We start from the raw sequence: 27,803 nt of genomic DNA, 5'->3' as shown, positions 1-27,803 counted from the left end.
ACCTTCGCACTTTCTGAACCAGACAAACAAATGATGCATGATTGGATATTTAATTTCATTTATTTATTGATTCTGTCAGTTTTCCACTCGGCTATCTCATACAATATTACCAGCGTTGGAGTACAGTCGTCCAAACTTGTCAAAGACGTGGCAGGTAGTGAAGACGGTCTTGAAGGGCTGAAATGATAAGCACATTGATTGGATGTCAGCAGTTTGAAAAACTGTTTTACACTCAGCAGAGATGGTGCAGTTATTATAGTTTTTCATTTAACACACATCAACCAACATACACATGTTCTCAATTATGTCCAAGTATGAAGTCAGTTGCACACTTTTTAAAACCTTTAAGAATAACTTTTTGGGTCGATAAGATTTTATTTATTTTAAAATATTTATACTTTTACTGCGGCAAGGATGCATTAGACTGTTTACAAGTGACAGAAAGACAATAGAAATGTTATAATAGAAGGATTTCTGGAAAGGATAATAGAAAGGATTTCTGTTTTAAATATATTTTTAAATATATTTCTCTTTAAGTGTTCTTTTCATCAAATAATCATGAAAGAATATCACAAAAATAGTAAGGAGCATAATCATTTTAACACTGATAATATTCTGATAACAACTGAATAATATTACTTTCAGAAGTATTCAAAAAAATCTCACTGACCCCAAACTATTGGGTGGAGAAAAAAAAGTTAAGATCAAAATAAAGAAAACAGTCACTTAAATTCAGTCATAAAATGCATGAGAATAGAATAGATGAGGAAATTTGTTTTCTTAAAAAAATAATAATTTGATTCATTACTGAAAATTTGAATTTTCATGAAAGATTTTTTATGCTAATTTGAGCACAATTAGAGACATAAAGGAGATTATATCCATTAAATCTAGAGTATAAATGTCATATCTCTCTTTTTTTCACTCTGCACATGAGATAAGTCTCCGTTTGTTCTCAATTTAATCTTCTTGCTGTAAGAACCCATATGTGATTTTTCTTTCTTATATGTAAGATTTGCAAAAGTCGTGGCCTGGTGAGCAGCACTCAAGCTCTAATAATTCAAATATGTAAGTAAAGTGCATGCAAATAATCCATCATCCTTAAAGTTTATTAAAACATACTGCCTCTATTATAAAGTTTTACAGTATGTACTTAAGGTTTTAATCAGTTGTGCAGTGCAGTGTGCAGTGTACGACTACAAATATAAGCTACAAGCAAAACACATTTTGTATATCTGGTTTATTTCCACTTAGATCTAAAATAAGGGGTTAAAAGGGGTTTAAAATGGCTACGCGCAGAAAAAAAGACTATCGTTCTCTCTTTGCTCCCTTCCCTCGATCCCTGGATGACCACGCTAACCTCGCACTAGCTGCTGTGACTAGCATTGGCTCTTCATCACTGCTATAATACATTCTCCCAGTCAGCCAGTTAATGATGAATACATGAGCCACAACAAATCCTGCCCTCTTTTTTTGCAGCACTGCACAAAATATCTGCGTCAGATATTTTTAGTTGGACTGGATTCAGCTCTTGCTAGTGGCCTAGTTGCTGCAGCAGCTACACGGGCTGTCTTAAAGCGTCTCTCCAAGCACGCCGGCTCTCAGTGACCCCCCCTAGAGGCTGACCTGGTCTAAAACACGCCACCTTCATCTCCGCAACCGCTTAATATAAGAGCCTGCGAGGAGCACTGCTGCGTTGAAACGGAAATAACGGGGCTGGAGTAAGAACGGGAAGAGGAAAGGGAGGTTGGGAGGAAGGCGATTTAATTATATATTTCATTTTTTAAGACTAAAAAAAGACGAAGTTGAGCAAGGACAAACTAATGTCATAGACTGGGGCGCTGACTGTTTCCCTCTGGCAGGCATGCATGTGATCCCTCTGTCAGTCAGCGTACGCCACCATGACAATCATCTGTGTGTCTTGGCCTCGGGAAACGCTGCAGCTAGCTGTCCTTGTAAACAGCACCCGCACTAACTCCAACAACTGCACAAGAAACGCAAAAGGACACCGTCTCCAAAGTGGAAAAAATATTCATTCACAGCGTTTGATGTATGGAAAAAAAATGTGATTATTGCAAAATCTTTGATTGTTGTTTCATAACAAGGCTTAGCTGTAGACACGTAATTAGATCACTAATGACTAATGCCAGTCAGTGTAGATTGGTACAGTATGGGTGAGTTGAACTACGACGGGTTTAAGGTTAATGAGGGGGGATGAGAGACTAGTTAAATTCACAATCTTACAGTGGCAAACCACAGAGGAAGGCATTCGGAGATAGACCGTGAATGACAGATCTCATTCTCATGCATAGAGGTGCAATGGGGCAGCAGAAACATTCCAGAAACACTCATTCGCACTGACACACACAGACAAATAAACTAATTAAATAATACTGATCATATAAGATTGTGTTTTGATTGTCTTATGTATTGTTATATGCTTCAAAATTATAAACGTATAAAAAAAGCTACAATAGTTTGTTTATTCATTAATTTTATTATTACTTTTTTTGTCAAATTATTTTATTGATACATATTCTGCATTTTTATTTATAAATGAACGAATCAACAACAATGATTGAATGCTGCAAAATTATAAATATGTATAAGTATTATGTATTGACTCATTTTAGCTATAACCATTTATTATTTATATATTTATGTTTTTGATTTTTTTCCCTCCAAAATAGGCATCTGTGTGTTCTTTTACATCAAATCAGTTTATTAATAGATATTACATTAATTCTAACATTTTATATAAATTGTATTTATAAATAAATTGATGAATAATAATGAATTAATTAATAAAATTAATGAAGACTGCAAAATTTTTATATTTACTTATATTTAAGCTATAACAATTTATTATTTGTTAAGTTTATTATTGCTTATTATTTGTTGGGGTATTTTTGATGAAGTGTGTTCTTTTCAAAATATTTCATTAATACATATGACATAATATTTTATCATTTTAGATTCATTTTATTTATAAATAAATGTATTAATGGTGATGAATTGATTTAATTAATAATTAATTAACTGAATGTTGTGTGTGTTTCAGATATTGATATTTATTCTGTCTACAGTCAAATATGGAATGTTTCAGAATTCAAGCATCTGTTCATAACCGACTATAACAAATGCCCTTAATTAGAGCCAGCCAGACACATTTCCAAAGTGCCCTCAGTCCTTTTGAATGTATAAAATGAATCTCTCCTCTAGCCGAGGTTCTTATTTGTCACGTCAACCTGTTCTCTTAAAATAGCCGTAGCCCATGTTCTTTGTTATCTTTCACCTCAGAGTGCGTTTCATTTAACAGCTACATAACAGCAGTGGAACAACAGAAGACTTCAGATAAGCACTCAGGGCACTTAGACACTTTTTAGCCCATCGAACCCATATTTTAACCAAGCATTTGTTGCCTCTCCCTCCAACATTACCCAATAAAAACAGACAAGGGATAAAAAAATATGAGATTGATTTATTTGCTCCAATGTTCTTCAGAATGAAGCTTTTCTATTTTTTTCACCTCACAACTGAAACCAATTAGCACAGCTAGCACTTGTAGTGCAGAAGGTAGGTCAGCCCGGAGTAATAAAAAAGTATTGACTTTTCTCTGACTGTAAGCAGGCTGAAAGGGGTGCCGCGGCCTTGTCGTACATGAAAAGAGCTCCATTAATTTCACTTATTTCAAGAAGGGCCCCTGTCAAGTCCTAATGCGTCCAATGCACTTTTCGCATTCATACACGCTGACATCTTAGCTGGGCCTCAGCCGAAATGAGTTTACATTATTTTAGCTAGTGAGAAGTTGACGGCGTAATTCCCATTGCACAGCTCTATACGGGCCGGTAGGGAAATGGCAGAGGACTCTTTCATACGTGGCTACTCCTGACTCACTCTAAAGGGAACTGAACACAGCCTTTGCGCTTTTGACTGCTCTCATGCACATTCAAGTATTTGTTGTTGTTTGTGGACTGACAACATTTTTGGTAACATGTGTAATGCTATTTGCTCCAAAAACATCGAACAAAAAAAGTTAAAAAGGTAAAACAGAAGCTTTTTATGCTATACTGTAATCAACCCAATTTGACATGGCAGTGCATAATTATATCACTTTAATCAAATGCTTGATGAACCTAATGTACCTAATGTACCTGATGAAAAGTCTATTTAGCTTAATAAAAATAATGTAATAACAATTCCTTTTTGACAAACCAGAATGCACATGCCCTAAAAACAACAACAAAAACAATCTGCAAAACAACAAACACAGAAATGCATTTTAAAGATGGTAGTGGGATGAAACATTAAAAATAGATGTATGACTGATAGCTTATTAGGGTTTAGGCAATAAGCAACATTATGCAAATATTTATCCTGTAAAAGCAATGCTGAATTTTCATGTTCATGATTTTCATGATTCATGAATGTCACACGATCCTTTAGAATAATGTTAATATGCACAATAACATATTTTTTCCTTTTTTTTTAAAATACGTTACAAAATATTAAGTATTAACTTCTTTCAAATATATTTTATTGGGTTTCACTTCAAAATCTTGCAGAGGGGATGTAAGGGACAATCTAAATATTTTAAGGTACAAACATTTTTTTAGTAAACAAACATTTTATCTTGTTCATAATCACTATTATCTAAATCCTTAATTTACATTCTTGCAATATTCGGAATGCTGTAGATATGACAATGAAGTAACTGAAACTCATAAACCTGATATAATCAAGTTGTTTCAGGTGACATGACCCTAATATGGCCCTCAATCAGACAACTAACACACTAACACACACAGGCAATTTCAGCAAGATTAACTGGCAATACCAGAATGATGCAGTTTTCAGACAATTACGTAATGTTGTGTGGCTAAAGTAATCCTTCTGCCTCAATTGAAGAGACCTAGTGCATGGCATCTAAATGAGATTTCTGTTGAGCTGCAACATGTCTCATGTAACACAAATCCCTGTCCATGGAAGCTAACATACAATACAATTTCATTAATTCATTGAAAAATCATTTTAATTCATGCCATGTAAAAATTGCATTAGCTTTCAAGTAGCTGCATGAGCCACAGCACAGATGAAATTCAGAAGGGTCTGGTTTCACTGTAAAAATGGCAGAGGCACCAGTTTATATATGTGTAGCACATACAGAAGAAAGCAGAGGGAGGAAATGGTCAGTAATGGTTATGTGGAGTCATTTTATTATTATTTTATTATATTATAGCTTTTCTCTTTTTTTAAAGCTATTGTATGAATGTATTCTGCTTGAGCTGAGGTGATTTCTGCTGCTGGAGTGTAAAAAAAAAGACAAAAACTAAGAGCAAGAGGTGTGTTCATTTAGATAGTTTTGTATTTACACTGCAATGCATATTTAATACGCACTTTAAAAAAGATCATAATAGATGTAATCTTAAAATATGAATAGATATCTAATATAAAAAACCTGTGATTGACATTGTTAAATGAAGGATTGTTGCTGAAGGATAATATTAATTTTCTTAATGTTTAAGGCAAAGGCCATTTCAAATCAATCGTGATGCATTATATTTATTTACTATTTATATGAATGACTATAAAAAGGAAACGCTGACATAATAGAAGAAGGTGTAAAGTTAATTGATACATATGTAAGAAAAAAGTGAGAGGCATGTCAGACGAATTGTTTATTACGTGGCAAATGAAGGGGCCGAGGGATTTTATATCCCTATAAAATGGATATAGTGAATCACCCAGAGGCTCTTGGTCACTAATGTAGTCCGGTCTGGAATATGAGCATATGTGCGTGTGTGTGTGTGTGTGTGTGTGTGTGTGTGCGTAATAGAAACACTCACATGCCATTTCCTATCCTGGAGTCAAAGTAGGTTGTCCTACTTTTATATCACTTATTTATTGCTCATTATGAATATCATTCGCATTTAAACACACCTCATATATCACACATATCACGGTGATGCATTATTCTGCCAGTGATTAACAAGAGCAGCCACTAACAAAGCATCATTTTAGGCTAAATATTCCAGTTGCCTACAACAATAATTAAAAAAAAAAAAAAAATGCTTAGAGGCGATATTCGGCAGGGGACAATGGAGATGGGGGTCTAGCAGAGGGAGTTTGAAAAAGCAATTACTGAAGCAACATTAAAATAGAAGAGAGAGAAAATAAATGTAGGCCCAGGCTGTGTGCTGGTATTCTGGCGCTAAGATATATCAGTTTGAAAACATGATTGATGAAAGTCTAATGCAAGACGATGGAGAGGCTTTTGCACCGAGGCAATGCACTTTATTAGCCACCATAATTAGCCCTGGTGGTTCAAATTGTTAGAATCGGTGGTGATGATGCAAAAATCAGATCGCAGGGACGGCTAGTCAGCGGCCGGCGTACAGCCTGATGAAGGGTCATCCTTGTCAAGGGGCTATTAACTAACTCACTAATTACAGAGGAGAGGGAAAAGCGCGGACCCCGTCCCTCTCTGTCTGTCTGCATCGCTTCTGATCCACAACTGGGCTGACAACACACCGCTGTGGACCGTCACTTCATATCTGATACAGCTCAAATCACTGTAACACCGCCTTCCACTGATTCCATTTAAGGGTGTTTCTACAACTACGAGAACTTGGGAACATGTAGAAATTAAACACACTTTTGATACTGACAAGTGCATTTCATTGGTTTACTGACAATATTCAACAGTGCGTATATTGTACATGCGCCACAGAAAAGAATCTTTTTTTTAACCATCTTAAATGTCATCCACCTCAATATTGGAAAAGGTGGAAATTAAATTTGTAAGCATTTTTACTGCACTGCACTCACTGCCTTAAATAGCTAGCAATTTTTAGCATCCTAAATACAATAAAATTTAATTTTCATGTTTTTTTTATAACGTAAAAATAATTAGATAAAAATGATCTGCTCACAAGTAATGAAGGCAGACAGCACACCCATTTTTAAAATATTTAAATATTTAATTTAAATATTCTCTAAACATTTGCTTTATGTACACCATTGCAAAGTGCGCTTAACTATTAAAAATTATTATTATTCAACTTTTTTTCATCATTGAAATTAAGGAAAGTATTAGTGAAATTAAGGGGCATTGCGTAATAAAAATCTAAATTTTTAATTCTATTTCATACATTTAAGATGATCTTTTTATTATCTTTTTAATGTTATATAATTTTTCCAATATATGTTTGCATTTTAAAGTCTGCATGAACCAGAAGTTTGCAACTTTACTTCTATTTTATGACATATTTCCGACTGAAACAGAATACTGAAGGATGAAAATAGAGGGCGTGTCTTGTTTTTTCTACTACAATTTGATTGGATGTAGTAAAGTAGGTGTTCCATTCAGAATGAACATGTACAGGTAATGATGTCACACTCGTGCACAGAGCGTCAATCTGACATCATCAGAGATGGCCTGTCATTTTATAGGGAAGGAGCATTTTCAGATTTGGATTAAAGACTATGAAGGCAAAAAAAAAAAAAAAAATTTGTGGGTTTACTTTCAAGAATTAATTGCTCACCACAAAAATTGTAATGTGTACTAACTAAATAAATGCTGTCAATTTTGATTTCACGCAGACTTTAAGATTAAATAAATATCAGTTAGTTTTGTATCTTTGAATTGATAAACCAGCTTTAAATGGAAGAAGAAAAATGGCAAAAGGACAGACGATGCAGAATTAACATTTAGATTTAACGTCCATATCCTTAACAGTTAAGTTCACTTTGTTCAGGAAACTTTTGTTTCTAATGGACTTGAAACTTCAAAGAAAAAAAGGACCTCAAAAAGCTCTATAAAAAGGACCTAGATTCAAATATAAGAAGCAAAGTTCATTAGTTATGTATCTGAGCATGTCTGAAGCCTCTGTAATCCGTCCTGCATCACTTCTTTTTATCTCCACAATTGAGATAAATCACCAAGCACTGCTTTCAGGTTAAGACATGTTAATCTGGGAAATAACACATCTCAAGGTGTGGGTCCTAAGAGGGGTGGGATGAACAAATGAACGGAGAAGAAAGAAAAAAGAGAATGGGTATAATTAAATCAGAGATGCACTTGGAAATTACCATATCCATCATTATCTTCATGTGAGTCAATGCAAAGGAAAAAAGTGAGGGGCTTAGGAGATTTATTAAAAAAAAAGGATTGCGTGCAACGTATTTCTCATTGGTAACCGTCAAAGGTAGGCAAACGTGGAACATTTATCAAGCCACAGACAAATGACACCGAGTTACTAGTTAGACAGTGTAATAAGTGCCATCTAATTTCCTCTTTAGAATCAATTTATATTTCAAAGCTTGGGATCGTCATCAAGGGACAAAGCTTTTCCTGTGAGAAATTAGAGATGTGAAAAATTTTCACATAACGTACCATACCTAACACGAAATACCTTTTTAGGCATGTTTCACATTTACATTTTCATATAGAAAAATATATGAAAATAAGGGTGTTTTACTTTTTTTTAACATATCTATTATTATTATTTATTTTTTATTTATTATTCTTTACGGATTTATCTCAGATAAATCTACAATAAAATGTTTAAAATGTTATATACACACATATTATTTTTACTATTACTATTATTATTTTTCCTTTTATTATTCTTTACAGATTTATTTATCTCAGATAGATCTACAATAAAATGTTTAAAATGTTATATACACAGCAAAAAAAGCTTAATTATGAAAATATACAATGTACACAATTACAGGCAGTATTTTGTTATAGAAGACAGAGATACATATTCTAACTGTAGTTTGCATAAATCCAATATCCGAATCAAACCCATCGAGAGTGCCGTCTTCTTAACGTGTGTAATTCTCACGGGAACATCAGTGCCTCTGGCGCCTGGGTCTCTGTGTGACCCGGGTTAAATGGAGGGCATCTTTTCGAGTACATTACTCTCTTAGAAGTCTAATGCATTTTGATTAATCAAAAACAGCTCTGCAGTCACACTCTTCAGAGAACGGTGTAAATAAATATATAAGCAAACAAAATAATTAGACAAGCATAACGTACCCCGCACCCCCCAGTGATGGAAGAATGGATTGGCTCCTTGATGATGAGATGGGAGAGAATGAGCTAGTTCTTCCAAACAACTCACCCGAACATTGTTGAGGGGAAAGAATAATCCATTCAAAGCAGAATTGCTGTGCGTACGTTTGCATGTGCTAGCTGCATTAATTACAGACACCGAGGCAGCTTTGCTAAGGGTTAATGAGCCTGGCATGTGCTAACAGATCAAACGCAAGAATGCCATGAACAATATTGTAGTTGTTCACTGCTCCATGCCTGTTCACTTAAACCTCAAGTGTAAAAAAAAAAAAAAAAAAAAAAAAAAATGGGGATTTTATTTCTTGTAACTGTAAGCTTATATCCAAGTAAATATATGAAAACTATATATTTAAAACAAATCACACTGAATATATGATATTTATAAATGCCTTTCCTATTTAGTTTTTTTAATGCATCCTTACATTTATTAACATTATACATATACATAAACTCGTACTGCCCCAAACTTTGGACATTTTGAAGTTGTGCATGTAATACTGTGGTAAAGCTCTTCTGGGTAAGGAATCACCCCTGAGGCTGAGGGTTTGCCTCCGGTTTAGCTATGGATCAGTGATAATCCTTAATATGGTGTCCTCTGCCACATCAATTATGTTGATCATAGGCATGCTCGTTATGCTGAGTCTTCATTACTGTCAGACGGTGTGAGCACAAGCCTCAGACCTTCACAGTATAAATCAAGATGCACTGGGCTACTTTCCAAAAGAATCAGAGAGAAGCACACATCACGTCTTTTAACCTGTGTCGTATTACGCTATGGCATAGATATGGTGAAACTAGACCAAGAACTTTGCGTGTGATATATTCAGGGAATGACCTGATGAATTCTGTTCTCTCTATAAAAAAAAAAAAAAAGTCCAACATTTCATGGCACACAGATAACAATTAAAACGCAGAGCGGAACCGAGCTGCCACATCTAGTATCAACCAAGCATACATGAGCGGTGTCAGCAGTAGGGGCTCTCTTATTTATTTCATTCCGGAGGAGGTATTTCCGGGCAATTGCGCTGGATGCAGAGGGTAGTGCCTGCTGGTAAGAGCCAATAAAGAACTCTCATCCATGAACGGCCTTCAGCAGAGACACAGTCAATTACCTAATGTGAGGACTTTGAGGGGGGAGAGAAAGCCTTTTCTCCTCATTTACTTGTGGGTATTTATTAAATTGCTGTCAAATTTGACAAATTTGCGACATTGTTTTGTTGGGGGAGCGTGGGTTTAGAATGAACCCCCGGTCTCCCTCCCTCTACCATCACAGATCCCATATCCCGCTTCCTGAATCATGCCAGCACACAGAATAGATTTTGGCAGTTCTACGTGTGCATGCTAGCGAAACGTGTACCTTTTTCCCCTCGAGGTACTTCTTGTGCTCCTCTCGGAAGTGCTTGGTCCCATATGCCACCTGCTCAAAGGGGGTGGAGGTGTGCATCATGCCCTCGTACCGCTTGTTTCGGCTTGTGTTTGAAAATGGAATAAAACTGTGAAAAGAAAACAGAAAAAGAAATAGAAATTATATAGACATAGGTTACCTCAAAAGCAAATATACAATGAATATTGAAATAACACACACTACTGTTAAGAAGTATGGGTCAGCAAGATTTTTTCTTTGAACAAAAAATTTAAAAATATATAAAATCAGTCAAATCAGTAATATTGAGAAATAAAATGTAAAATTTAAACATTTTTTATTTTAATAGACTTTAAAATGTAATTTATTCCTGTGATGGCAAAGCTGAATTAATATCAATCTTCATTGTCACGTGATCCTTCAAAAATCATTCTAATTTGCTGATTTGCTGAAATGAGTTTCTTTTCATTATCACGTTTGAAAATGGTTGTGATGTTTAATATTAAAGTAAAAACTGTTACATTTCTTTCTTGATTTTTTTGATGAATACAAATTTCAAAAGAAAAACATTTAAATTAAAAATCACTTTATTTTAATGTCTAATTCGAGCAATATCTGTATCACTATCTATGCCTCAATAAACTCCTAATTTTCCACTTATTAATAATGTAGTTGTTAGGTTTGGGTATTGGGTAGGATTAGCGATGTAGAGTATGGTCATGCAGAATATATGATTTATAATTACTAATAAAAAGCCAATATGTTAATAAACTGTACGCTAATAAACATACATTTTATAGTGAGTTAATAGTGAGAATTGGTCCCTATACTACAGTGTTGCTATCTTTTATAATACTAGTTATGTTCTGAATAATTTCATGTGACCGTGCTGAATAAAAAAAAGCTTTATGTATGATATGTAAATAGCGAAACGGAAATTTCCAACATTAGTTCTATTAGCCTTAATGCATGAAAAAGCAGAGCATAATCTCAGTGTCTGCCCAATTACTGGCCTCTGGTCTTGGCTGACGTGCCTGCTAAGAGCTAACGCTCTGCTATTTTCACAACACAGCACATGTTACTTATACATCACCACGTCGCCTCATCCCTCCCTCACAGGCACTTTTCATTCTAGTCCAGATCATTTCCAAACCCAAATCGTTTCTTAATCGTCGTGATGTCTTGTGGTTGTTTCTGCACATGCTGCGTGTTTGCTGGGCACACGTTCAGTGCAAATAGCAGTTACTTAGGAAAAATGCCAGATGTTAATTACAGCGAGGTTGATTTTGTAAATTGTACCCAAGACACTTTGCCTGGAGGAAGATTTATCCAGTGCTGTACAAGAGGTGTCTGCGAGAGGCTGGGTAAATGTCCGCTGGGCATTGGCTTGGCTTGTCACAAAACAAACAAACAACCAACAACCTTGGCACTTTCTGTGAACACAATCAGCAAAGAAAGGTTTTTAATTCCCAATGCTTGTTGTGTCCGCTCCCTTTTTTGAGGATGCAACCAGAAGTACAGGTGAAGCCCTGTCCTCTTTAATAAAATCAAAACAGACTAATAAAGAGAATGTAACCATAATCGCTCTGCCTACAAGATTCTGCTCTGCAAATCTGGCACATATTCAGAGTAAATAAAACAAAAAACATATGGGATCGTTAGATCAAAGGCTTTGTCTCATATTTCTGCATTGATACTTTCTGAAACATCTGTTTAGAAAAAGATAATAACACTGGCTGGGCCAAAACTTTCTGGCAGAACTGGAGTTTGTTTGACACTCTCTTTAGTCATTTCCTTAAAGAACCATCCTGAACGAGATCATTATTTATTAGAGGGCCTCTCCTGTCACGTAAGTACCACATAAGCAATAATGCTTGGTAAAGCTTTGATGGTGCAAGGCAAAAAGGGGGTGACATCAAACACCGCGCTGGCCCTTTAAATAATGGCCCAATCTCCCACAGACATCCTTATCCACTAGAGACACCAGCCTCCCTACAAGACAGATTACAGTGCAACCCATGCTAATGTGCACATGGGACGGACATCACAGAGCAAAAATTAATGTGGCCCCAATGTCCCAGAATACACAACGCTTCTGCTGCTTGCCGGCTGTTTCACTTACTGCTTTCATTGCCACTGAATTGCATTTTAATAGGGTAGTTTTTATTCATTGAAAGCCATTAAGGAAAGTTTGACTTCTCGCAGGGGATCTTTTGGCAGTGCAGACCAATGCCCAGTGACAACACCATAGGAGGCCACCAAAACAGGAAAAGGGGGAGTGTTTCAGGAAGTAGAGAGAAAGAACAGAGAAGAGGGAGAGGGAGAGAAAAAGAGAAATATGTAGAGATGCAAGTATACAGTTTTTCCCTTGCACATTTGCAAGCCAACCTCCTGGATTACATTCCTTTTAAATAGAGCAGAATTAAAGAATAAACAATAATAATACAATTCTTAAAAAAAAGAAAATGTACAATAATAATAACAATAATTCCTTATTATAACCCTAATTTATTTTAGTTTCAGATTTATTGTAAATAAATAATACATTTTCCTTGTTTGTGCAATTTAGTCTGGTTGATTCACTAATATTTCTGACTTTAATAAAACAAGTTTATTTCGTGTATTTATTATTTGAAACATATTTTTAGTGTGCCTGAAAAATAATTTTACAATTCTGTTCTCAGTATTAAATTGTATTTATTTTTTAATGACTAAACACTTCACAGTCCAAGTACTTATTCCTTGTCAAACTATTAAGCCAACTAGTTTATATGGAGCTGTTTGTTTTTCTAAATAATGGTAATCCATCCCAGCATTATCTGCATCGGATGCTGAGGAGACATCACTAGGACTGAAATTAAGCTGGTTGTGGAAAAAAAGAGAGTAGCAACATTTCGGTAGCTCTTTGAAACATTCCGGAGGAAATTAGCGGGAAACGATAGTGGGATCCTGGATCAAAAAGACTCTAATCATGCTTTGCCATGCCCTGCAGACACCACATGTATAATACGATTTACACAGTAACCACCTCTCCTATTACAGCCTGTTTGGGGTATTCTGTGTTAATGGGGTTAGCTAATTTACTGTTTAAAGTTGGAGCAAGAAGAAAAAAAAAATTAAACATGATTAAAAAACACTGCACATTGAGCTTGTAATTAAAATAAAACGGAAGGGTTTTAAAACAGAGATGCCACTGTTCAAGTAATGTGAAAAAATGCTATTATGATAATCTCTTGCAATAATTATATAGCAGAGAACACAGCTTATAATGTCTCTGCAATGAAGAAATGAAACACAGTGCGGGGCTATTAATAGTCCAAAAAGCTGTAGAAAACTTATTTAGCTACTAACCCCACTTGAGATTTTAATAAAATGTAAAAATAAAATAAAATGTAGGGCTTATCTTGTTGTGTCATTAATGTGGATCTAGACAATGTCATATATATATATATCTCCAAGCACTCAACAATTTACACTATTATACTTAGGAAACATACTTCCACATTCATATCAGAATACATTTTTCTAACAAATGAATTAAAAATGAATTTAAAAAAACGTTCGCTTATTTTTTGTTCTGCAGAACAAAAAAAGAAAGACATCCAGAATTTAAATGACATGAGGGTGAGTAAATGATGACTGAATTAAAAAATACATTTCTCACTTAAACATGTATGAATGCCTTTACATAAGTGTCCAAATACTTTTTGGATCATACTGAGATCTTGTAGAGAGAATTTACACTTCATTATTAAGTACTGCTACAGAATATGTTCCATTGATTGTATTCAGCTCCAAATCAATACAAACATGCATTTCACACAATCTCTAGTGCAGGGATGTGTACATGCGAGCGCTTGTGTGTGTGTAACTTACGTCTGGTCGATGACGCGAGTCCTCCACTCCTGCCGTTTGAGCTCCTCTCTGGCCTCCTCCAGGGCAGTGATGGATGTGGCCACGCGCAGGCTTGGCTCCAGGGGCCGATGCCGCTGCTGCTGCACCTCCGGAGCTGGGCGAAAGGGCCCCTGACAGGTACGGGGGATAAGGTAAATGTTTTATTGCCCAGAACCGCCCGCCTAGTTATTGATGAGGCCCCTGTGGACGGCCAGCTGGACCCTCGAATACCTCAGTCTTTTATATCTAAGACATTAACACACTTGACCAGTGTTGATAATGATACTAAGACCATATAGTGAAGGCCCTGAAGAGGCAGAGGCAGTAGAGACTTCAAGTAAATGCACTAGTATTCAATTGTATGTACATGTACGTGTACATGCCAATATATAATAGCCATGCCAATATTTGTTTTAATTGCTTTTGATTTAATTTTTGTTGTAATTTCTTTTTTATTTTGAGACAATATTTTAAATTTCCCCTCTGCAATTTATTTTCAAGGACACTTTTACTCATATGAAGACAAAAAAAATCCCAATCTGGAGAATTATAGCAGTTATTTGTGCAATTACATTAACATCAAATACAAAAATTGCTGTACACGATGCATATATTATTCCACAATAACAGATTTTTAATAATTAATTTATCTACATGCTTCTCAATTTCTGAAGTATAGGCTTGCGCATGCTCTATAAATAAAGCCTAACTTGACTTCTCAACCAAATCATCAAATTATGGATAGATAAAAAGTACCACCTTTACATTATACCTTAGATTTGAATTGGAAATAACTTGGCATACAAATATTGTAATCAAAAAATACCATGTTAGACCAATTCTTGCCCGAATAGAAAGTTTTCCTTTTGAACCGGTGCAAACACACTTGCGGCGCAGCTCAGCACGCATAACTTATTGTTTTGGTTACTCTTAGTTTAAATGTGACCTTCAGACATTGCTGCTTTTAATTCATGCTGGCGCAACATTCTCTGCCCTTGATACTATCAAGACCAGATCAGCACCTGGCACTGACCAATCCCCTTACTTCCCCTAACAATACACATAATCAATCTATCACTCGCAGATGCTTATCACACAGGGAGAGATGCTCCACCTCAGACCACAAATAATTGGGAGAGAGAGAGAGATGGCACGAGGGAAGGGGAGGAGAGAGAGGAAGAGGGTGGGTGCTTATTCTGGGGTCTTTGTAAGGGCAAAATGTAGATAAATAATGCATCTTCATCTATTGCACATTGTGTGAAAGATGTGGCAGTTTTTTTTAATGAATTCCCACTAACTGGGCCCAGCTGGAGTGAAAAGCCAGCCCAGGGAGAAGAACTCGGGCTCTAATAAAAAGAAATGACTCACGCTTCATTTCTGCTCACTTATGTTTTACATTAATAGAAACCAATAATAAGAACCAGTTACCATAAAAGTCATGGACCGTAAATAACACAAATGGCAAATACGTATCATCAAATCTCCCTCACAGCTGGACAAGATGACATGCTAGATTTGGAAGTACTTAAAGATATTCTTTATCGGGGCACCTTTACATGTTGCGGTATTCCCTTGCTGAGAGTCCCTTAATGGGATCCAAGGAATAAAGGGGCTTGGGTTGACAGGCATGCTTATCACCGGCTATCTGGCTGTCTAAATGCTTTGGTGGTATCCAGGCGAGAAGGGAGGCACGTTTAATGATATTATTCCATTTTTTACATTAAGTTTTTCAAAATGATCTTACGGTGGCAATAAATCCTAGCTTTAATAATAGTTATCTTAAGATCTCTTTTGTTAATTGTAACCACACTCTGTCATCTTTTTGAGGCCATTTCGTTGGTAGAGTCTACAGGGATGTAAACAAATAATAAAATATCCCAGTAAGCGGTGGTGAAACATTTGTTATGAATATAAATTAAGATTTTAGTGTAAGTTAGCTAACTTCAGATTTTGCCTGTTCAATACTAGTTCTGAACAATATGGGTTATATTTCACTCAAGATAAAGTTGTCATAATTTACTGACTCACATTGATCCATATGACTAAGTATGTTTTTGTACAATGTCCTTATGATAATAGGGCACTAGAGCGCTCAAGCCTCAAACAAGATAAAAAAGTGGTCCATACAACTTGTGGGCTATATTCCAAGTTTTATAAAGTCATGTGAAATAAGCTTGAAAATCAGTTATGATTCATGAATAAATCATTCAAAAGTTTTGTAAACTGGATTAACTGATACATTGAATAGATCTGTCTCGTAAAAAAAAAAAAAAACATTTGTTCATGAATAAGACTTTAGTCTTGAAATAAAGCACACTGACATATTGTTTTTTTGGTTATTTTTCATATCTTTTGAAGCTTGAAAGTGCTCTTGAAAGTAAACAAGATCAGTAAATGAAGACAATGTAATTATTTTGTATTGTTTTGCATGAAATATTCCTTTAAGGGCAACGTCTCTCACCTGTGGCTTTTTGTGAATGGGTGGTAGACGCTCCCGGTTTGGCATCAGGTTATAGAGATCAGGGGTTATATTAGGGGTCTTCCTCTCTTTAGGAGCCGATCGCACAAGAAGCGGCTTCACTTTTCTCAGTCTCAGCTCCATCTCATCAGGTTCTTCTTTAAACGGTGAATTGAAAACACCTGGACACTAAGATAAGCACACAAACACAACAATCCACCAGTTTGGATAAGCAAGGTGAACAAAACAATGTTATGCTTCTGTTGGCATAATGAAGAGAAAGTCTGCTTCTCTAAATGACTGCCCTTAAACCTTGCAGAGCAAACCTCCATACACATCAGCGTGCCCTCTTTAATAACTCATTTGCTAGCAATGGACTGGCAACAGCTTCCATTGTACCTCTCATCATAGGTATCCATGCAAAGCCTACAGCAAAACACATTTAGCTTTCAGGAAAAGGAACCCACTTTATTCGGTCGACCACAGCAAAACAATTATACTTGTCACCTCCCCTGAATGGACACACATCCATCACTCTGGCATGTGTCATGTCTGCTGGCGTAAATGTCTGCTAGCTAACTATGAGCTGTCTGATCTTACCGTAGCACTTCAGTGGTTCTTGGTTTGGCCTGAGGAATAACAGCTAGAATAATTAGTCTCTAATCAGACGATTCCTCATATGTGCTTAAGCAGCGGGAGCTTTTTAAGCTTTATTACTATACATGCTAATCATTTTTATGGGTAATATTCTTCAGCAAGGCTCCTGCACCTGTTTGGATAGTGTACTTTGGGTGTTACATGGTGGGGGGTACACCACAAACTCCCAACTTGCCTCGGACTTACAGGAAAAGAGCAATGATGTTGACCCTCGTACCGAGGAACTACATCTATGTCAGCGCAGCCACTTTTGTCCAGCGGAATTTTCTCTGGTTAACGATGAACCATGGGAGACCCATCCATTTCACGGAGACAAGGTCAGACTGTGGGAACATAAGTTGCCCAGCGTAGAGACAGAGAGAGAGTGAAAATCAGGAAAGCAGGGAGGGGGAAAGAGAGAGTGAAAAAACTCAGAAGAGAGTTAAACATTTCCTGCACTGACAAGCACTTAAGTCTGAGTTTGAGTTTTGTGGTTTAAATGATTGTACTCTTTTGGATGCATTCTCAGTCACCAGTCACTGATGTGCAAGTTTGGGATCACCGATATTTTTTTTAATTGATCAAAAGTGACATTTAAGACTTTTAAAACTGGTCAAAAACAATTCTCCAGTTCCTTTGAACTTCCTATTACAGAACGCTGAAAAATTTATCATGGTTTCCACAAATATATTAAGCTGGACAGCAGCATTCAAAAGTGATGATATTAATAATGTATGTTAATAATGTTTATTAATAACATTAATAACATAAATAATGTTTTTTTAATCACCAAGCACCACCATATTAAAGGTATGTTTTAAGGATTATGTGACAGTGAAGACTGGAGTTAAGGCTGCTGAAAATTCAGATTTAAAATGTAATTTTATATAACTAAAAAATATGTACATTTAAAAAAAAAACGTCAGTGCACACTATAACTGTTTTGTTTAAATTAAATGCAGTATTGGTTTAAAATGTTTATCTGATCTTTAGTTTTATTCAAATAGATGTGTTTTTTTATAATTATAATTTTATCATTTTTATAAACATTTTTCTATTAATCCAGTCCTTTTGCCTTTTTGAATACCCTGGTGTTTTTACAAAATACTTTTGTCAGCATAAAACACTTCTAGTCATCCAAGATTTTTTCTAAACATTTTTACAATTATTTCATATTTTCTAATAAAAATAATACATTTAATTTTATAACATATTTTTTCTAAATAATTTAATTGGCACAAAAAGAGAATCAAAACTAAATGTAAGGTGCACCGTAACCAAAAAAGACGAAGAAGAAGAAAAAAAAAGTAAACTAGTCAATCCCAGCATCCCCATCTTGCACACCCCTCTTTTTCTCCTTATCTTCCTCTAAAGCATCTTTTAACTAGCATGTGGTCCCTCGCATCTGTTGTCCATTAGCCATTAGCTGATGTGTATTATTTCTTGGTTTCCCTCTTCAGACTGCAGGCAGCTGGCAGTAATGTCCTCTTGCCCTGTTCGGGGTGTGACTGGCACTAAGCGTCCAGTGACCAGAGCAGGAACATGGGCACGAGCGGTGCGGCCACAGGAGGCTGTGATGACCATAAAAGCATGAAGGAGAGGCCAAAAAATGAAATATCTGCTCACCCCGCACCGCTGCTGAATCAACAACGGCCAGAGCACTTCATCATAATTATCAAGACACATTATAGCCAGAGGGATTTCTGAAAAGAATATATATATATCAGCAGATGATTGCAGCAGTTAGGAGCCCTGCTGTAAGAATAAACGCAGGTCCTCATACTCCATACCTACACAGTTTCTTCTCATTCGGTGACCTCAAATAAATGCATGCATACAGAATGTATGCCAGTTATACTGTATGTACATCGTGTGCGTCTCATTGATTCGCCACTGACCTGTTTAGTGCTCAAGAGGAAGTGGAGTCTCTGAGCCTGGATGTTTTTCTCTTTTTCCTCTTTTTCCAGAGTGATCCGTTCTCTCTCTCTCCTCTGGAGCTCTGCAAATTCCTCCAGGTCTCTCCTGGGAAGCGGAGAACAGTACAGATAAACCTACAGTTTTTCAGACTTACTCTTCTGTAAACTCTTGTCTCAGTCCCAATACGCTTGTGGGTTGTTCAAAAGAACTGCATGGCTGACATAATAATACTACAACAAATCATCAATCTGATTACTTGTGATTATTTTATACCGATAAAATGTTATACTTTTGTTATTTATATGATAATACATATGCATTGTTTTTCAATTAAGTTTAGATTTTCTTCCACTACATTTATGCCTGTGCTAGAGTAAGCACAAATAAAATAAAATAATAATGAGCATAAAATGCACAAAATACTTTCTGTTCCATAGCTATTTTGCTCTGTACACTGACCTTTAAAAATCCCCTCACTTTTCTTATGATGCATTTTTCTCTCTCCAGAAAAGTAAATCGCAAAATAAATCAAGTATGCAGAGTAGTCTGGGCTGTGAGTGTGTTTTCTGTTGTGGTCTGAGGTTGCAATTTTTGCAACGCTGTCTGACCAGCCTCGGCTTCTTTCGTGTGGCATCACGCTGCCTGTGTGACCTTTGCTAACCTATATCTCCCGCTTATTATTAATTGCACTGTAGTGGACAAAAGCCAAATAGATTTGTAACCGTGGAAGGGGATCTCGATCTGTGTCTAAGAGAAGGCTGGGGTAACACATAAACCTCATTAGTGTTGATGGGCCAGTAGGGAGACATGGGAGCAGCTAACACAGATGACCTTTGTGTGTCCTTAAACAACACACAGCTATAAGCACCCTGAGTCTACTGAATTGCATCCACTTACTGTGAAATCCACCAGGTGCTAATAACTCTTACCTATCAGTATAACTAGGCATGTGGTTTTCAGTCACAAACACAAGCTGTTTACGGTAGACTTCAGTCTAGCTTGTTAGTTAGCTTTCTGCAACATGCCACATACCCACATATTCATTAATAATAGTAATTAACATGTAGAAAGATATTCATTATCAAAATTATATTAAATGTGTGCACAAATATGACAGCATTGTGTGTCTGTTCATATATATATATATATATATATATATATATATATATATATATATATATATATATATATATATTTTTTTTATATTTTTTTTTTTTTATATTTGTTTGATATATGAACAAAACATGATCATTAGTAACTGAAACTAAATCCATAAAAAGTATTCTGGAATTCAAATTTAACTATTAACTGAAATATTTAGTACTGAAATACTGAAAGTATATGTTTTATACTTTCATACTCAATGTATTTATTTGCAGCTTGTTGCTACTGCTTTTTTTTAGTTTAACTTGATTAACTGAAATGAAAAGAAATGCTATTATAAAAACTATAAAAATATTAGGAATAACACACCAAAATGAATAAAATGACAAAAACACACAAAAGAATAAAAAAAATGTAAAAATAAATGAAATATTTAGAAAAAAACTTATAATACTAATAGTACTAATAGTATCTCAGTGAAATTAAAATAACAGAAATAATGGCACACTAAGAAAGGAAAATCAATAAATCAATCAATTAGGCAGTGTTGCATATGAATATAATTACCAGAGTGCTTTTTGACATCTCTCATAATCGAATTACAGTATTATCTATAAATTTCCATCCAAAAACCAAAAAAAATTGAAATAAACAAAATATGATTAATTAGAAGAATTTAAATACTTTAAAGATGTTAAACATTAAGATCAATTTGCCCATAAAATGGGGTTTAGTATACTTCTCTGTAATAAATGCAGTAATTTGCGTGATTAAGCATATGCATACCGCGGACTGTGTATTTTAGAGTCTTGCTTTGATAAAAGACCTGCCCTAAATACTATGAAATGTTTATAAAGAAAAAAAAAATTAATAAGGCCTGCAGTTAAGGAGTGAGTTTCACAGATGTCCTTGAAAGGGACACGAGAGCGGAAAAAGTAGCCTGAGCAATGGGAGTCCATAAATTCCCTCTGTGCTTCCAAAGAGTTAAAGATTTGCCATGCTCAAACATTACAGAGAGAAATTTATCTGATTATGGCAGTAATAATTACCCAGCTGTTTATTACAGATAGAGAAATAATTCATGCAGGCAATAGGCCATGGTGGCAATGACACTCCACATTTAGTAAATATGCAAGCCGCTCAGTTCTAATTACTCAAGCCCAGAGGAAGCCCTTATTAAGTGCTGGAACTTTAAGTGTCTTCTTGACAAGTGATAAATTGTTACATTGCACAAACTCTTGCTGTGGAATTGCTGCGGTGAACCCGGGTCTTGACTTCATTAAGGTATGCAGAGAAGGACAACTGAATGAAGATGGACACTGGAACATAGCGGGCCTTGTCGTCAGGCTAGAGCTAATGAAACGACACAGATCGTTTTGAACAAGGAGGGGGGATCCTTCACTGCTGGCAGGGAAGAGAGAATGAGAGAGAGGGGCCGCCCTGACACGGGCAGTCGCTGGCCTCCTATCATTGGCATGCCGGGCTGGTCTGCTTGTGCTAAATGGGAACCATTAGGAAAATTTTGAATAATTTATTCAGGCGCCGGAGCTGTACGGATTAAAATCCTGGCACCGAGACCTTTGAGGGGTGACTAATCAGTCAGTGGGTGATCCTGAGCCCAACGTGGAACAGATTGTCAGAATCAGCGCAGTGATCTTTCACTTCGCATCTTTGACTGATTCATCATGACCTCACAAGCGTTACATAAACAACTAATTCATGCACTAGCAGACAGAGAGAGAGAGGGAAGGACAAAAAAAGGGACATTGTTTGTAAAGCAACAATCACTGGGACAAGAGTTTCTATTCCCACATTCTGACCAAGACAATGACCAATTCAAATGAGCCAAAAACTACATAATAAAATGTGCCTTGTTTTTAATATATGTAAATCAGCGTTTCGCAATATATAGATATCAGAGTTGTGAGTCAACAAAATAATCGAACTAATTACATTAATCACACTTTTTTGCCATGACGTTATGGTAAAAATGTGAATTAAATGGACAGTTATCATAGCATTCTATTTAATATGACCTCAGCAGCTGTATGGCTTACTGAATATATAGCTACATTTTGGCCTCTTCCAAAACAGGAAACAGAAAAGAAAAAAATACAAAGTGACAATATACAGTATAAGACACAGTGCCGTACTTGATGGCCCAGTGTTTTAATAGAGAAATGCAATGTGTTAACATGATTCATAGGTGAGAAACCCCATTAATAAAGACCATTCCCACTTAAAGAGAGACTGGAGCAGGGAGATGGGGGGAGGGGTGGGGTGTTGGGAGTCAGTGATCCAAGGAGCACTTAACAGATTTACATTTAATTTTAGCTATAGACCCTTAAGATATTTTCCCACAAAATATATTGGTCACATTAAAAAAAGTGACTTCATTTTTATCAAAAGTAAAAGATGGCATCTTCCTTTAGCCCCTGAAGCAGGAACTTTTTTTATAAATGTGGGGGCACACTCAAATCAGAGGCTAATTTTGAATTTCATAAAGTTATTCATTTTCCAGTAACCAGAGGCAATTTATGCATGACATGCTGCTAATATATATGTCTCAAACATGCCGTTAAAGGCATGACATTCCTTTGTCTTTGCAAGAATTTCAAACAATGGTCATCTGTGAACATTTGTCTAATGTAATACTGTATTATTTTATTTGGAGGTTCTTTTTTTTTTACCTGATGTGTTCATTCTTCCTCGTCAATCCCTCCAAATATCTCTTGCGTGCATAATAATTGTGTACATACTTCCTCACATAATAGCCCCGCCATCGCTGCTGTATCTGCAAAAGAAATGACGTTTTTGATCATGATCATTACATATACCTGATTATTATTATTTATTATTTCCTTTTTATTTCACTGTGTGGCAGATAAACAGTATGGAATTGCATATGAAAAATATTTAGAAGTTAAATTAGCAAAAGACAAATCAAAGTCAGAGCAAATTAAAGAAGCCCCTGTCACATTAGAGCTTGCAGTCATTGTCACTCCATGAAGAATGAGAGTGATAGTTATTGCCACCATGACAGCACCACTGAGGACCCAAAACAAAAAGGACAGATGTCCTTCAGGCTAATTAGGTACTTAAAACAATAGCAGGTGAAAAAAAATAATAAGGCAAAAACTAAACAAAACAAGAATTGCCATTGATCAGTAGTCAATAGATAATTTTAAATAAAGTAATTGCAGGCTTGGTTTCTGAGTTGTTTGTGACCTTTTAGACTAGTAAAATCAATGATGCATATTGCTCAATTAGATCTAATACAAATCGGGCCTCGCTTGTAAACACTGATTTCTATTAAAAGGCTAACACATTGGCTTTTGGTTAAAGAGCGTGATAAACACTTTATAGAATAAAGGAAATGGCTAAAAAGAAGCGCGATGCCGAGGCTTCAATGGCTGTTGTTTTCAGCTTTAATGGACAAGGGTTAGGAGGAGCAATGACCTTGTTTTTCAACTGATTAGATGCAAACGACTTTTTTTTTAAAGGCAATCAGTTCACTACAACATATCTATCTACATACTTTCCCATGAAGTTTTCCAAACTCTAAAAGAACAACTGACAGTTCATTTTCCCCGTCCAACACACCCAGTCTGTGCTTGAAACAGATCCTTCAGTGACTGTTTTCACAGTCGCCCTTTCTTTTTTCCTTCAGCAGATTTTTACATTACCGGTGCTTCCCGGACATAGCACTCTATCTTTTACAAGGGCTATAAAAGCTGTCTGTCCTGTTGAACAGCTTCTGTTTGTGTCTAAGTGGTGACAGGACCTTTAGTCTTATATTCTCTGACCCCTGAGAAGAGGTCAAGCTTCATGTTTCAAATTAGACTCACATAACAGAAGTGGGAGCAAAGAATACAGGGTGGGCCCTAGATTTACCACAAAAGATTTGCGTGTAAATCACTCCCTCAGTTCACATTTCTTATGATTTCCAGTGATCACAGTAGAAATATGCAACCCTCCGTAGAAATGCAACATTCTTCAATAAGCTATGAAATTTTGTAAGACTTGTAAAATACTTTAAAAGTTTCACCTCAGGGAAAAACAATTGTAAAGCTAAAGTTTCTATGCATACCAATAGCTCTATAAAAGTGCCAATATATCACTCAAATATAAATGTGTTTGATTTATAGGCTGTGAAACAGAGCATGGTGAACTGATGTAGCTACCTTTTTAGAACTGTAGGCCTTATAACAGATGAGAAAATAGGATAGCAAATGTATTCCTATTTGCATTTGACTTGTGTTCTGCTCACCAAGTCTACAAAAATACAGTAAAAACGATACTGTTGTGCAATAAAGCATTTAAAATACATTTTAATTGACTGTTTTTTAATATTTTTTTAAATGCAATTTATTTTTGTGATGGCAAAGCTGAATTTTAAGTAGTCATTCAATCAAGTTTTCACTGTGTCACATGATCCTTCAGAAATCATTCCAATATGCTGATTTGATATGCGAGAAATATCACTAAAAACAGTTAAGCTGCTTCTGTGTGTATGTGTGTGTGTGTGTGTGTGTGTGTGTGTGTGTGTGTGTGTGTGTCAAAAAAACAGCATTAATTATTATAGAAAAACATTTCAAGTTCTTCAATGTCACTTTTTTTGATCATTTAAATACAAATTCAGTATCTTTATATATTATATAAATTATATTTATTTACAATAGCAATGAAAACATGAAATATTTAGGCATTTCAATGTTATGCCCCGCTTAAAACAGCAAAATTTGTTTACAGATTTCCAAATCAAATGTGTGACCCACTGACTTTTCACTCACTAAACAGCAAGAGAAATATTTACCTTGACAGCCATCTTATTGTAGAAATTCATCTTCATGATAAAATATGCTGTCTGTGAAGAGAGGGAGATAGCATTACATTGCGACTGGGCCCTCTGATGTTTTCCCAACATGCAAGGAATAAAATCCTCTTTATACATAATACATAAAAGTCATAGAGACGCAGGAGAAGATAAGAGGGTGGAGTGGTAAGTCATACTTTGTATCGAAGGGAAGTGCCTGTTCTTAATACATAATGCAGACATGGCTGGGAAAATCTATGGAAGTCACGCTGGTAACTAATGGAGATGTATGAAGGTAAAATGCTCTTCGCTGAGTTTGATAATCAATGGAATGCTGCTGAGGATGAACTAAACATAGTCAGGAATATTCACAAAGCACAAAAAGATTCTTGATATTGCTACTCTACATGATAGCAGGGGAACGATATACATATTTTTAACTGTAGTTGAAAAATAAATCAAACAATAGACACCGTGTACAGTTTCCAAGTATTTTATATACATTCCATTTCTCGGCAGTCCATTACTTAGTCTCTTTAAAAAGTTAGTCCTCTAACTTAAACAGTAGTTTATATACTGCGTATTTATAGAAAGGCATATATTAGACAACCAACTGTAGGTCATAATTACAGACAAAAACATAGAACAAACTAAATCTAATATAAAATACGTTCTCACAAAACCTGTAGGTTTTATTAAAAAAAAAAAAAGAAGAAGAAACAAAGATAAGAAAAAAATAGTACTAATTTGTCAATACCTTTTAATCATAGACAAGATAAAAGCATTTCATTGGAAATCAATATGAATTGTCAAATTACAAACTTACGACAGATGTATGTAAGTCATGGCATGCCTGTTAACTGCTAAATGTTAATGAGGGTTATCATAATATAATCAATATAACATGTCTTCACAACTTACCTTTACCCTGTGTCTGAATAGAGCCCGTGCAGAGAATCCACGCCATATTTTTTGTATTAATGTTGCAGTTTTATGCAGATGACTGGAATATAAAAACAACATTCAGCAAGCTGTAATTACAGCTTTGTAATTTCAAACAGATCAAATCAAAACTTTTTCCCTCAAAGTCCCCTTTTTCCCCTCTGCGTGCCTGCGGTAGGTCTTTCTCGGATAACTGTACATTTGCATTCATCGTTAACCACCCTCTAAATGCATGTCTATGGCAACTCTGAACTCAACATGGCCATCAATTTCCAAAAGGCCATTTATAACTCCAAAAAATCAATGCGTATAGGGACGGTGGCAACCCTGGAGCTGCACTCAAGAAGCCTAGATTGCGCTTAATTAGCCACTTAACACATTGATCAATTAACTAAAGTAATCTAAATTAACCTACTGTCTGGGAGTTTGTCTGCTCAGTGCACAGAAATATGTTGAGGTTACACACTGTAGCGCCCTGTGCACTGGCTAATTCTTGCATTTAAAGACCAAATGCATTAGATTTAGGCTTCAGCAGCCACTTACAGGTATATGCTGAGAATATAGAATTACACATCTGTCCTCATTAACACATCTGTCTACCCTATACAGTATGGATCCTAGAAATGTCACACCTATAGAGCGCAACAGAGCCCACCTACTTTTTCAGTGGCCTTGGTTAAGGAAGTGGTTGTGTCATTTCATTTATCCACAGGCATTTTTTAAAAAAGTGTTTGTTAAAGGCATGAATCAAACCAACCAGTTACAAAGTGAATAACAACACTGCAAACTTTGATTTTAAGAAAAAAAAATAAAACCAAAAAAAAAAAGTATTTTTGATGTATGATGTATTTTTGTTATAGATTTTATTAATACAGATGACTGATAAACAACTCCAAGCTGTAGGCATAGTTCTGCACATGATATATAAATATATATGCATCATATTTTGTACTCACATTTTTTGTCTGTATTAGAGAAAATTACCTAAATACTAGCCTATGGATAAATCGTGTCAAAAACACTGCATAAAACGATGTATTTATTTATTTATTTGGCCATGTCTTATGTAACGTAGGAAATGAAACGAAACATGACAAACGCTTACGTTCCCTCTAAATAAACAAATAAGTACATACATTAACTTAAAGAGGTAATTTTATGTACATACCGATTAAATCGATGAAAATGAGATCTTACCTGAGGTATGCTCTCACCTGGCAGCCCCTGAACCAGCTCTGAATTCTGACAGCAGCCTCGTTCTCTTTCTGCCTGTTTTCCTCCGCAATCCTGTAACACGAGATGGTACATCTTAGGCGTTTTATCCACTAATAATGTCATTGTAAATAATATATTTCATATTTATTCTTTTGTAAAAACAGCTTTCTAAGCGTTTACCATTTTGATGTAACAAAACAACGCACCACTGTTTTCAAACGAACTAAATGATTTGCGTTTTCCATTACCTGTTGCGGATAAAATATTGCTCTTTTATGTTATAAACCTGCTTGTAAAGTTTCTCAAGTCTCGCCATGTTTCCGGAAGTTTGTTGGTGTCCATGACAACAGAAGAGTCAGAGCTCGCGCTGGGTGGA

General features: G+C 35.6%; 1 protein-coding gene across 2 annotated transcripts; it reads right to left on the bottom strand.

Annotated features, from left to right (window-relative positions):
* Window positions 1–41: 41 nt before the first annotated feature.
* Window positions 42–27,803, bottom strand: spata17 (spermatogenesis associated 17). Of its 2 annotated transcripts, none has more exons than XM_043262459.1 (10): window positions 27,676–27,803; window positions 27,410–27,499; window positions 26,192–26,273; window positions 25,271–25,321; window positions 23,145–23,248; window positions 19,332–19,455; window positions 16,801–16,986; window positions 14,322–14,470; window positions 10,440–10,575; window positions 42–177 (listed from the first exon to the last, which is right to left on the bottom strand). In XM_043262459.1, exons 1-10 carry the CDS (start codon window positions 27,741–27,743, stop codon window positions 97–99), a joined length of 1,071 nt encoding a protein of 356 aa, XP_043118394.1. In that variant the 5' UTR covers window positions 27,744–27,803; the 3' UTR covers window positions 42–96. The 2 variants fall into 2 exon arrangements, with proteins under 2 accessions (XP_043118394.1, XP_043118395.1); XM_043262460.1 differs by having other exon boundaries at window positions 27,608–27,699.

This window comes from Puntigrus tetrazona, chromosome 17 (genome assembly GCF_018831695.1).
Source record: "Puntigrus tetrazona isolate hp1 chromosome 17, ASM1883169v1, whole genome shotgun sequence".
Lineage (NCBI taxonomy): Eukaryota > Metazoa > Chordata > Actinopteri > Cypriniformes > Cyprinidae > Puntigrus > Puntigrus tetrazona.
The sequence above is the reverse complement of the archived record's forward strand: the minus strand, read 5'-3'. Positions and strand labels throughout refer to the sequence as shown.

Bases quoted from the DNA above. Each gene is read 5' to 3' on its own strand.
- spata17 (XM_043262459.1), bottom strand. From the start codon at position 27,743: ATGGCGAGACTTGAGAAACTTTACAAGCAGGTTTATAACATAAAAGAG. The intron at 23,249-25,270 runs GTAAATATTTCT...TTTCTTTTGCAG, and splicing joins ACAATAAGATGGCTGTCAAG to ATACAGCAGCGATGGCGGGG. The intron at 14,471-16,800 runs GTGAGAGACGTT...CGTACCTGTCAG, and splicing joins CCATTCACAAAAAGCCACAG to GGGCCCTTTCGCCCAGCTCC.